This window comes from Heptranchias perlo, chromosome 8 (assembly GCF_035084215.1).
Source record: "Heptranchias perlo isolate sHepPer1 chromosome 8, sHepPer1.hap1, whole genome shotgun sequence".
Taxonomy (NCBI): Eukaryota; Metazoa; Chordata; class Chondrichthyes; order Hexanchiformes; family Hexanchidae; genus Heptranchias; species Heptranchias perlo.
In genome coordinates, this window is record NC_090332.1 from 8,867,602 (window position 1) to 8,880,636 (window position 13,035).

General features: G+C 40.3%; 1 protein-coding gene across 4 annotated transcripts in view; it reads right to left on the reverse strand.

Moving 5' to 3' along the window:
- Positions 1–13,035, reverse strand: part of ttc13 (tetratricopeptide repeat domain 13) — a 42,685-nt gene that overhangs the window by 4,478 nt on the left and 25,172 nt on the right. For 2 of the 4 annotated variants that reach the window (XM_067988613.1, XM_067988616.1), the window contains exons 14-21: positions 11,798–11,930; positions 10,518–10,610; positions 8,651–8,734; positions 6,669–6,753; positions 5,625–5,734; positions 3,793–3,928; positions 2,377–2,456; positions 1,775–1,853 (exon numbers count right to left, since the gene is read on the reverse strand). In XM_067988613.1, coding sequence (XP_067844714.1) covers positions 1,775–1,853; positions 2,377–2,456; positions 3,793–3,928; positions 5,625–5,734; positions 6,669–6,753; positions 8,651–8,734; positions 10,518–10,610; positions 11,798–11,930 — 800 coding nt within the window. The remainder of the gene's footprint in view (positions 1–1,774; positions 1,854–2,376; positions 2,457–3,792; positions 3,929–5,624; positions 5,735–6,668; positions 6,754–8,650; positions 8,735–10,517; positions 10,611–11,797; positions 11,931–13,035) is intronic. The other 2 variants (XM_067988614.1, XM_067988615.1) reach the window with 2 other exon arrangements.

A 13,035-nucleotide genomic window follows, 5' to 3' on the forward strand; every position in this document is an offset into this window, starting at 1 on the left:
CCCCCTGGACAGAGGGGTGAAAATAAATAATTAGTGCTCCCGCTCCAGATCTCCAGTGTCCCCCTACTAGAAATAGCATGTGTGTGAACATCTGGTGAGATCAGGATTGGGTTTGGTTGTGTTGCCCATCATGGTCGATTAACCCACTGACCCTCACTGTCTCAGTGAATGCAGGTAGATTGGTCACTAGGGCGTGGCATCGGAAAGCCAGCATCAGAACCATATTCTGGGCAAGTGGCAGTGCCTTCAGGAGAGGAGGGGAGAAAATTCTAAAAACAAAATGTAAAAACTGAAGAATACAACAGAGCATTCTATGGTAAAAGTTTTGGCAATTTGTGAATAAAATATTTTTGTATTATTGAAAGTCCTGCAAAGCTCTTCAGTTAACCAGCAAGAAAGTATGTTTCAGAGCATAACTGGCAACCTGAAAACTTGTAGGCATGGACACAGCGCCTGAACCTCAGAGTGAAAACTACCAACATTATGCATACTTTATTTTATTATGTAGTGCCATGCGTATTCCAATGAAACCCTAATATTTTCATTTTTGTACTATTCATACACTTCTAATAGGTGTAATGCATTGTTGTGGTTTCTAAGAGTCTGGCGAACTAAGGGCGTTTTGTTTTGGGATGTTTCGTCCTCCGTCCTCCTCCCTCCTCCCTCAGTCTCGTACCATTAAAATCCTAATCTTTGAGAAATGTAAACTAAAATATATTTAGCACATAACATACTTTATTTCCCAAATTCTTGTAACTCCAAAAAGTACTGAAGGTTACAATGGTCCATTTTAAAATTCAGGAATGCTGCACTAAGGTCAGGACAGCTGAACAGGTTACAACTGACCCTCAAAGTCTGTATACGTGAAAAGTGGACAGAAACTCCTCACTCGGTACACTCTTTACGCCTTCATACTCTCTCCATTCAAAGATGACTATTGGAATTGAGAAATCCAACTCCTCTGGGGAGAAACAGGTTACTCCTTCTTTATATAATGGATGATCTCATAAACCTCACTTATGGATCGTGGTAACTGGTGTTTGGGATCATGTTCACATCCCTCCAACTAAAATTTTTTTTGTTAAAAATTTACTGCCTAATGATGATTCCAAGCTTGATTTTAGTTTTGCCACTATTTACATCCTTCCCTGTCTTCTCTGAGGATTTAGATCTATTTGCTATGGCTTTTCCTGTCTCCTTCTTGCTCCCCCACACCAACTATTCCGTCCATCGCCTAAACAAGGTTCCTGACCACCTTGGGACCTGCTCATTACAGCCGGTTAACAATCAATCAAACATGCTAGCATCCAAATGCAAGTACTGTCAATCATTTGCCAGGTCAGGTAGTGGGACACCTCACAGTCCTGGAGTGAGGTGGGGGGGGAGGAAGAGAGAGAGAGAGAGAGAGAAAAAAAACACAAGTAAAAAACAATAAATTTGCTCTCTTCACTGAAAGGTGCCCTGCCAGGTCATTGAGCTGCATTAATGATGAAAACGGATGAAGAGAAAGTTACCCACGGGTGCTCATTACGATGTCAGTCAATGGATCAATTGTCAAAATGGGATGTTAAGTGGAGCACTGTGTGAAAAGGTGGTGTTCCATCTTGGGAGATATGTTTTTCTTGAAAACTACACCATGAAGAAAAATATACAATTCACACATTTTGAATTAAATTATGGATAAATCCACAACTTTTCTATCCTCCCAGCTGAAAAAGACCACGTAGAGGAGAGAGCCATATTCGATTTATTTACTCCAATACACTCAACTTACCTTTCCTTTGGGAATTCTCCCTGTGACCTCCTTCCCACTAGCCATTAGTGCTCCCATGATTACTGAATACGCCACCACACTAGAAAATGAAGAACATTACCATCAGATCACAGCAGCATTCAACACAGTTTAAAGCAGAACACAGCTCTACATGGCCATACTCTGAATATAAAGTGCTTGCCCCCGACTGGTTTCAGGTAGCAATGTGTGGCTGGTCTGTTTGCAGCCCAATTGGAAGTGGTTTTCAGAAAAACTTTCTCCCCTTTTAAATATAAAAAAAAGCTTAAAAGAAAAGAATTCAGCTGGAGTACTTTGTTTTTCCAAAAGAAGAAAGTTTCTAATCTTTCTGGTAACCCACCAACTGCATTTCTGATAAGGCTGGGTAGCAGACACAACACACCACAGCGTGAATGTCCAGGGGTAAACGGAGAGTCCAGTTGAGGAGCTCCTTCAAGAACTTTTTTTTTTAAAGGAATGACCAAGAGGATTGAAAAACAAATCACTGAGCAAATCGCGAGGAAAACACTGGTCATTCACGAGTACTTATTTGCAGAGTTACTTTCTCCTTTAGTACATTTAAAAGCAGGTTATACTCTACTAACCTGGATCCTCTTGAGAGAGGCATTAGATTGTAAAAGTAATACACCAAAGAAAGGATTAGGTTGCACACTGCATCTGCTTCCTGGTTCAAAGAGAAAACAAAACAAACTTTACTCCTGAAAACAGCAGAATCGACCAATTAAAGACTGAGAAAGAAGGCAGAGTACCTGTGCTAACCACCATGGTGAGGTGAGCGATTTTGAGGGTATATTACAGTGTAATGTTTTTCTCCCGCACACTTCTTATGGACAGAGAGGGTGGACAACCTCCTTTGTAGGACTCATTATTATTGAGTGAGCTGCTTCGGGGCACTTGAGTGAATCAGAAATGACATACTCTCCTTCCTTAACCTCCATTCAGCACGCCCATGCAGTAGGGCTATATTTAAGAATTCTACACAGTCTGGTTAGATTAGAATCTACATGCTGACACTGCCACAATATGTTGGTCCTCCAATGCCCCAAACCACTAAGGTTGCATAATTTAAGGAAACATTCCCACATTAACTAACTTCCATTCAATAAAACACTAACATGATCTAGAAGTAAACCTCAAGCAAAATTCAAGTCACTTACTGTAAGAAAATAATGAAAACTGTAAATAGCAAATCAATGGACGAAGCAGAACGTTCATCAATATTTCATTGTTGTTGCTGCAGCAAATGTATGAAGAGTAGATTATAGGCACTTGGTGACTTAAGTCACCATTAACATATATTTTACTCTTTTCCCCTGCCCACCAGAGTTTCAACCTAAGCTGATTCCTTTTAAAAGAAAAACTGATGGGACCTGGAGGGCTGGACTTGTCATTAGAGAATGAGATTCTATTTCTCAACTCTAGACAACTTTGGAAGCCTATGGATAAGAATAGTCCTAGCTTGGCTAGCAATAGGAAGCTCTATACTGGTAAGCTAACTGGTGTTAGTCAGTTAAACTACAGCAGTACCACTACGTGTACTTGGGAGTCCATTAGCCTCAGCCCTTACCATCTTGTGCCCAAGTAGCCCCGGTTTAGATAAATGGCCAGAGTTCACTCCACATTAGGAAGCGGGAACTCTACTTATTAATTTCTAAGTAGCTTGGCTTGGCGATTCTTTAGCATGGTGATGGGTTTCTGAGCAGATCATATGCCTGCTGATCAAAAAAAATTGCAGCTGACTATATACTATTGATAATTTATTCCCCCATCGTAAATTGTAATGTTTTGCAATGGTTATTTTGAGGGAAGACAAGAATAGGCAAGTTATCTTGTACAAACTACTGACTGAGACAAAGTGGGCAGTCGGGTCCATCAGTTGAAAGCATAACCCACCATAACCAATGTACCATATCTAGAAATACTTCTTTTAAAACCTTCATATTATATACCTATGGCTCCAGAAATTGGGATCTAAAGGAAAACAATGTTGCTGTTCTTACCCCAAGCTCAGTGGAAAGTATCAGTGCCTTTCCTTTGCTGCTAAGGTCCTTGTACAGTGCTTCTATTTCATCGTGATATTGCTGAGTCCTCTCTTCTGTTGTTTGGGTTTCCACAGAAAATAGCATGTTGCCAACTCTGATAATAAAACAAATGACATGGAGAACATTGAAAGGAAAGGGATACCCAACATATCTTATTTATTATTCACAATTTCAGAGAATAAGTCATTTAAGAAAAAAACTCTGTTGTTCATTAAGCGATGGCAACGGGACACATTGCTTTTTGCACCCAGCATAGTCATCAGCACTCCCAGGTCAGATATACCTTGTTCTACCCCAACAATGTGGCTCGATCTCAATCTCACAAAAAAAGCACACACTTCTGGCACCAGATATCCTCATAAGCTGAGTGACGATGCCAATCTGTGCTGAATTTGGGGCAGTATTGCATGATGGGCCTTCACCCGTTAACATAAGAAATAGGAGCAGAAGTAGGCCATTTGGCCCCTTGAGCCTGCTCCATCATTCAATAAGATCATGGCTGACCTTCTACCTCAACTCCACTTTCCCACCCTATCTCCATATCCCTTGATTCCCTTAGTTTCCAAAAATCTATCGATCTCAGTCTTGAATATACTGAACGACTCAGCATCCACAGCCCTCTGGGGTAGGGAATCCCAAAGATTCACAAACCTCTGAAGAAATTTTTCCTCATCTTGGTCCTAAATGGCCGACCTCTTATCTTGAGACTATGACCCCTAGTTCTAGACTCTCCTGCCCGGGGAAACAGCCTCAGTATCTACCCTGTGAAGCCCCCTCAGAATTTTATACATTTCAATGAGATCAACTCTCATTCTTATAAACTCCAGAGAATACAGGCCCATTCTACTCTCTCTCTCCTCATATGACAACCCTCTCATCCAGGAATCAATCTAGTGAACCTTTGTTGCACCCCCTTTAACGCAAGTTTATCCCTCCTTAGGTAAGGAGACCAAAACTGTACATAGTATCCCAGGTGTGGTCTCACCAGAGCCCTGTATAATTGCAGCAAGACCTCCTTACTCTAATACTCCAAACCCCTTGCAATAAAGGCCAAGATGCCATTTGCTTTCCTAATTGCTTGCTGTACCTGCATGTTAACTTTTTGTGTTTCTTGTACAAGGACACCCAAGTCTCTCTGAACACCAACATTTAATAGTTTCTCACATTTAAAAAATATTCTGCTTTTCTATTCTTCCTACCAAAATGGATAATTTCACATTGCCTCACATTATACTCCATCTGCCACCTTCTCACCTAGTCACTTAACCTGTCTATGTCCCTTTGCAGCCTCTTTGCGTCCTCCTCACAGCTTACTTTCCCACCTAGCTTTGTATAGTCGCAAGTCAGTAAACTTGGATACATTACACTCGGTCCCTTCATCCAAGTCATTGATGTAGATTGTAAATAGCTGAGGCCCAAGTACTGATCCTTGCGGCACCCCACTAGTTAAGAACTGGTTTAAGACTGGCCAAACTCATGTCACTTAGGCCACTGACAGAACAGAGAACAAAAGCAACATTTATCCATCAGTCTGGGCTGGATTTAATAGAGTTCTCAGTGATCTACTCCTTAGGCAGATCATTAAGACATAAAATTCAAGGACGAGGAAAGGCCATTTGGTCCATCAAAGTTAGTTCCGTTAGTGCATCTGATTGCATTTTCAAATTTCCCTGTTTTTTTTGCCTCTTGCCTTGATAGGCAGGCTTGCCCTATTCAATTATAATTAAAAAATGAATAAAAGCCAAACTTTACACCAATTATTTATTTCACGTGTGAAGTGATCAACCTACCTGTCACCTGTTATGGTAATGGTGAATCCATCATACTCTTTTCCTTGATTTTTTAAACTGGGCACCTTTGTGTTTACTGTGAAACCATCTCTGGTTTTGCTGTGGAACTGCTTCCAAAAAAGGAACAAGTGTAAAGATTACCATCTGTAATTTTAAAGCTGTATCCAAAATTTTGAAACCTATATCTTCAAAAGAATTCCTTCCCTCTTCCCCAGTGAGCTCATTATGTGCCTGTTTCTTTCCTCATATAAAGCACTTTAATTTCACTAGGCATTCGTCAAATGTGTAGAAAGCTGCTGGTGGCTCAATTGGTAAATTTCACTGTCCAGTCAGTGTGGAACTGAACCATACTAATCAGGTCAGTCCCAGGTTTGATTTCCAACCTGTGCTAAATTAGCTGATGTACTCAACTGTTCTGATGCCTCATTATATGGAAATCTTTAGTTTTATTACTGCATCTTCTTTAACATAGGTTAACTTTAGCAAGTAACAGCTTAGACCCCTCACAATTTGGATTTATTAGAAAGACCATTCTTTTAGGATTCCTCCTACACCATCCCTCAGAAAAGGGGCAGGCAAGTAAATCTGTTCCCAGGCCTTGGCCACACTTGATCTGATTGCTGTTCCCAAATTACCCATTTTTATGGCTTCAAGTGAGGCTGTAAAATCATTGTGAATTCAGACAAGTTTCTGTGTTGTGAACCAATGGTTGTTTTTATACTGGCCTCATGTTATTTTGGATTCTGGGACAATGGCGTCTATACTACTAAATCCAGCTCCCTTATTCCAGGTAGTGTAAACATAGAGAGCCAACTCATGGAACCTGAATTAAAATAAGGTCAGTAGCATTCAAAGTCAATTTGGGACTGGATGCAAATAGAATTCTCTCATATCATCAGGGACTCATTCAAACCCAGATAGCAGAATGAAATACAGTCCTAACACATTGCAATGTCTAATGGTCCAAATTTAAAACTATTTAAATGGAAACAAAAATAAAATTATATTTTGATAACGTAAAAATATTTTCCTTAACAAATTTACTTTCATGATTGGAAGAAGGTCTTCAACTCTTTTCACTTTCTCCAGGGCATCTCTCACTTCTGAAAGGCCTTTGGGATTATTAGCACTGGAGGAGAAGAGGGAAAAGTTACTTTCATTTTCAGAAAGGTATCTTCAATATAACTGGAGTCATATTCCTGTTATTTCTCATTCCTTTTCTACACTTGAAAACTGCATAACCAAGCTTATGGTTAGATAAGTAGTATGAAATTATACTGTCTTAATGATCCAGTTGGTAAAGGCAGCATCTAAACTGAGTCATACAGACCAGAAAATGCCAGGTTAGATTCCCAGTCTGTGCTAAGCTAGCTGATCTCAGCCGCATTGCAGTGCAGTATGGGGCACTACAATTACACTCAATACCCCGAAAGAAAAGAAAATCAGTCAAGGGCGGCGAAAGCAGATTCAATAGTAACTTTCAAAAAGAAATTGGATAAATACTTGAAAAGGAAAAATTTGCAGGACTATGGGGGAAGAGCAGGGGATTGGAAGTAACTGGATAGCTCTTTCAAAGAGCTGTCACAGGCATAATGAGCCGAACCGGTCTCCTTCCATGCTGTACGATTCGATAAGCTTCCTGCTCCCAATCGCTATCAATGACTACAGCTAAAAAGTGCACGTGTGGGAATACTGAGTGAGGACAGGGTAGGGCTCAGCTGTGACAACCTTTAGTAAGATAGCCTATCAACACTCAACAATCTAGGTTCATACTTGGAGGAGGAGTGATGTACCATACGACATGCCAAGCAAGTGTTAATGCCTTTAGACAAGGAAGTGCTGAGAAAATTGGCAAAAAAGATTCTAATACTAAATAGCAAGAATGTTCAACACGTTAGATCCATTACTGAACCAATCAACCCACATAGCGTGGGACTGGAGTCACATGTAGGCCAAACCAGGTAGCAATAGCAGGTTCCCTTCCCGGAAAGTCATTCGTGAACCAGTTGGGTTTTTACAATAATCCAGCAGTTTTTGTGGTCCTTTTCTGATGCCAGCCACAAATTACCAGACTTAATGAATTCAGTTTCAAAATTTGCCATGGCAGGATTTGAACTCTCAACTTCTGGGCTACTAATCCAGCAACATAACAAAAGGTACAATAACCAAGAGGTTATGTATTTAAGTCTCTGGAGTGGGGCTTCAATCCGTGGCCTTCTGTCTCAGAGGTGAGAGTGCTACCCACTGAGCCTAGGCTGACAACTATCTCCTATGCATGGGAGCAGTGCCCTTTAAATATTGTGGTAGGATCCAGGAATTATTCTAAGAACCAGTAAAAACCTTATTTATCACAGGATTATATAAATTAAAAGGGGAAAATAGACACAAAGAAGTCTGGTCTTGAAGTAGTTAAACCTCATGTGAATTGTATATCCACCTACCAAAATTCTGAATTGAACTCAGAGTAGGTCACAGACACAACAGTTGCTTTAGAGACCGTTGTGCAGGTCATTACCAAATCCAGAAACAGAATACTTTGAATCACTTCCCAAAACGTGGCCTGCCCATCATTCAGGTGCAAGCCTTTCCAGACCTTCACCGCAATGAACAGTTCTTTTGTTAAAAAGCTACTGGCTGATCCAGCAGCCTTTGAAGTAAAGAGCTCCACCAGGTTCCTCTGGCAGGAAACTACTGATCAATAATATGTAAAAAGTTTTTTTTTGCTACAGAATACTGACTGAGGAAACTATGTTACAATCCAGAGGAAGATTGAAATTGCTTTAATAACCTCTCCACACTTAATACCACCCTACACAAAACAAGTCAAAATACGCTTATATACTTAGTCTGCTATGAATCAAAAGCATCCACTGTAGTTTCAGCTCTCTGCATGCCTGGTATTTTGGAAATACCATCACAACCAGTGGAGTTGTTGAACTCTTTTCTTTGATATAGAAAAACACAACATGAAAGGTTAGCCTGTGATACTTTAACTAACCCAACAAGATGAAAGGAATGTTAATTACCCATGATAAACAAGAATTCTGTCTTTTATAAAATTGAGTATTTTGTCGAAATATGCCAGGTACCGCATGTTAACGATTTGACCCCTAAAGAAGAAAGAACACAAATATTTACTGCCGATATACAGATGACACCAAAGGATTTCCATAGCAGAAGAGCTTCAAATACTTTAACTGAGGCAGTGTAAAATCAATAAATTGACAAGCAACATAGAATACTTGTATTGGAGGACTGCTTGGATATCACTTTATCCAAAGTCAACTGAGAGGGCAAGCAGGAGATCTGCTCTCAGTCTTCAGATGGTATACAAGAGGTGCACTCATCGTGAATTTTTTCTGCCTCCTTCACATTCACTTGCTCCCATCCTCAATGTGCCAGTCAAAGTCCTCGAATTCACCAAGTGGAGAATCACACAAGCAAAATTGTGTTCTGCCCTTCTGTGGTGTAAGCTGATTAACACAGGATGTCCAAGCTTTGCGTTTTCGTAGGCCACATAGATGCACACCACAGAGCCTCAGGGACTACATAGAAAGTTTAGAATCAATGTTTCCATTCACTTGCACACATCACAAGTTGCTGATACTACTAGATCTTGGTGTTCTGATTCAGGATTTATCTAGCAATGAGACAACTGTATTAAGAACAGCCCTTTGCAAACCTTCAGGCTCACAGAATTTAAACAACAAAGCAGCAAATAAGAAATATGAGCACAAATGGGACTGAGTTGCCTGGGCTTCAAGCGCCACACTGCCAGGGCTTGGGGACTGTCTATGGCCCATGTGCCACAGTCTCGAGACCCTGCATTAGTGCAAGAAGCTACAGCAACAGATTACTCCAATAAATAAATCCCTTCCAAGGACGACAGTAGTATTTCTGCATCCAACCCCCTTCTTCTCACCACTCCCTCCAATACAAGTACGAAGGATTAATAGATTCATTAAGACATAGCTGTGGGACAGAAGGCAGATTCAACACAAGTCAGTCTATTTTGGGACCTACAAAGGACCACGGTACTCAAAGTTTTAACAGCAAGCATCTCTACAGTCCTGCAGTGATAAGCACTTGTACTTTACTTGCTCCCATCCCCAATGTGCTAGTCAAAGTCACAGGATCAAAATCGTGTTCTGCACTTAAGTGGTGTAAGCTCAGGCTGAGGTGTCAGCCGTGGCTCCATGGTAGCAATCTCGCCTCAGTCAGAAGATCGTGGGTTCAAGCCCCACTCCAGAGACTTGAGCACATAATCCAGGCCGACACTTCAGTGTGGCACCGAGGGAGTGCTGCATTATTGGAGGTGCACTCTTTTGAATGAGACGTTAAAACCGTCTCATTCGAAAGATGGCACCTCCAGCCTACCCTCTCAGGTGAACATAAAAGCTCCCAGGGCACTATTCAAAGAGCAGAGAAGTTCTCCCCAGTGTCCTGGCCAACATTTATCCTTCAATCATCACAAACAGTTTCTGGTCATTTATTTCACTGCTGTTTGTGGGACCTTGCTATGCTCATATTGGCTGCCACGTTTCACAACATTACTTCAAAAGTATTTGGTTGTGAAGCACTTTTGGGATGTCCTGAGCTCATGAAATGTGCTATATAAATGCAAGGTCTTTCATTCTTTATAACCTCTATGAATGAGAAACATATTTGTTGTTAAAAGTGGTCTTTAGTTTAGACTTCCATACCAACTTAATTCTTTCACATTATGTTACCTTCAGGGTAAGAAAATCAATTTTCAATGGGAAAATAAAAGAAAGTTACAGAAAACAAAGATAAAAGCAATAATTGTCAAAAAGATAGAAAATTAGATTTCCATGATTTGAAACATATCACATCTAAAATGGATTTCAGTTGTTTAGGAAAATGAAGATATACCTGATGAGGTTTATATGATTATTGAAGCCTCGGCTGAGACTTTGAGCTGGCATCTGGTCTAACCACAGTACTGGCTGATCAGGATCTGCAATCCTACGGTTGAAACACAAAGAAAGGCTGAATTAACTTATGGCAGTAAACCTGAAAACTCCAGAACCATCTGCTTATCAACACTCTACCCAAAACCGCGAGCGTAGCCTGAGCTTTTTATCGTGATGTTGAGTGTCAAGTGAAACAGTGTTGTCTGTGGCAGTAGTTACAACTGCAAAAGAAGGTTTCTCTTTCAAAAAATACAAAAGTACTTTCCGGCTGAGGGTTTACTATACGAGGGAGGGACTGGAGGATTCCTAGCAGCATTGATAAAGTATGCTTTTGATTCCTGCATAACCCCAAAGTTCAGCGGAATTTAGGCTAAGACAGCAGTAAAGCAGCATCATGATAGCGACAATTGAAGCTGCTGATGGCGATTGCTTATGCTCCTTAGCAGCAGTGAAGTCACATATTATTCTTCATCTTCTCTTGAAAACAGCATTTCCTGCTAGGTAAGGTATCGTGGGCACCAGTACCTTACCAAAGTTCATTTGTAAGCCAAGGTAGTGAGCGTTAGTAGACTATGTACCATGAGGGTCATCACATCAAAGCCCAATCACATCCTCATCCAACATCCACATACTTTCACAGCAATGGTCACTCAGTAGGATTTATCTTACCCCCACACCCCCACCTCCAGTGTTACAGAGCATGGAAAAGAGCCACCATTTTGAGGAAAGTATCACAGTTTTAACAATCAGACTGAGTTTGCACTTGGCTTGACAAATACTTCAATTTCAAAACCTCCAAAGATACATTTATACTCAAGGTCTAAGTGAGCCCAAATTCTCACCCTATTGAGTACTCCTTGTACTCCTACACTAGGCACAGCACAAATCAAATAAAATTAAGAGCTAAAAGCTGATATTCCTTAAACAAAGCAAGAGCATTTCTATATTTTCAACCAAAACATGTCAGAGCTGACAATGCCAAAGGATGGAGTTTGTAGTATGGATTGGACATGCCAGAAGCCATGCCAAAATTGGCCAATATCCCAGAAACAGGCTACCAGATTCAGCTGTTGTATTCATCTTTAGGTTTTCTTAACAGGTTCCATAGCTATAATTGTTCAGTTACAATTATATTTTGATACGGACTTTGAGAAAGCACTGAATTATGTTATGGTTGAAAAGATCACGAGTTCAACTCCTTTCTTAGTTTGATTCCCTAGCACCTCTTTATGCCATTACCTCCTCCATTTCACAGCAATATCAAACATGTCCTTCCATTGCATCAATCTGGTTTTGCCACTCACACGAATTTTTGAATTTGCCCATGTTCGTTGCACAGCCTGCATAATTTCTAATGTTGCAAGTCCCATAGCTGCAGACACACAAAAAAGGTTGTAAATTAAAACAAAATGCATTTCGTAATAAATATTTAAATGTCTTTGATGAATTGTGTATTTCATTCCTTTGCTTTGAATCCTTCTGCACTATGCACCACTCACACGTGAAGCTAAAAAAACAAGTGTTGACAAGGGGCCCTCACATCCAAGCCTAATCATCAATCATCTACACTTTTTAGCAATGGTTACTCTTAAGCAATTGGAAGTAGGAACCCCAGTGATTTCTTTCTTCCCCCCCCCCCCCCGCCCCACCCCCCACAACCTCCCTTGCCCAGAGGCACAAATGCAGCTACCCGAGTTGAGATCAGTTAACGTATCAGGACATGGATCAAACCTAGGATCCCAGGTTAAGTTCACCATGCATTCCACATTATGTTCAGACGATCTTCAGCCAGCTTTTCAGTGCCTTGTGATGATTCAACAATAAGCACAACTTCTACTGACACTTTAAAATATTCAACATTCAGAAGCCATGTGTCCACGGTATAATTATCATCATAATTAGAAGTTACACATTCTCTCTGCTACCACTGTTAACGGAGGATTATTATTGATTGCAGAGTTTTAAAACTCAGAACACCCAAGGTCAGGCCACTAGAAATGGATTTTTTGTAAGAAAACCAATGATAGATTGAAATCCAGTGAAATGAAGAGAAAACATTGGCTTTTTTTTTTAAAAAAAAGAAAACGAGATGCACAAAAAGAGGTTAGGTTTTTTTTAAAACAAAGATCATGATTGTCACAGGAAATATGTCAAACTTAACAGGTCTTGAGATCAAAGACAAACTTTCTCTATTTCAAACATTCAACAAAAAGTACATGGTACAAGTACAAACATTGTTAGAAAAAGTATGATGGTTATAAAAACTACCAGATAGAATTGTTGTAATAAATGGGTCTGGCAAAATATTCTGTTTACAAACTGCAGAGGGTGCAATTGTGCATTAGAGAGATATCAGGCACAGAAAACAGTTCTATTTAAAAAATGCAGATGTTTATAGTGAAACACATTAAACTGGCAGCCACTATTACATGCAGCTGTTTACTGGAGTTGGAAGGTGGTAGACGTCCATGCACATA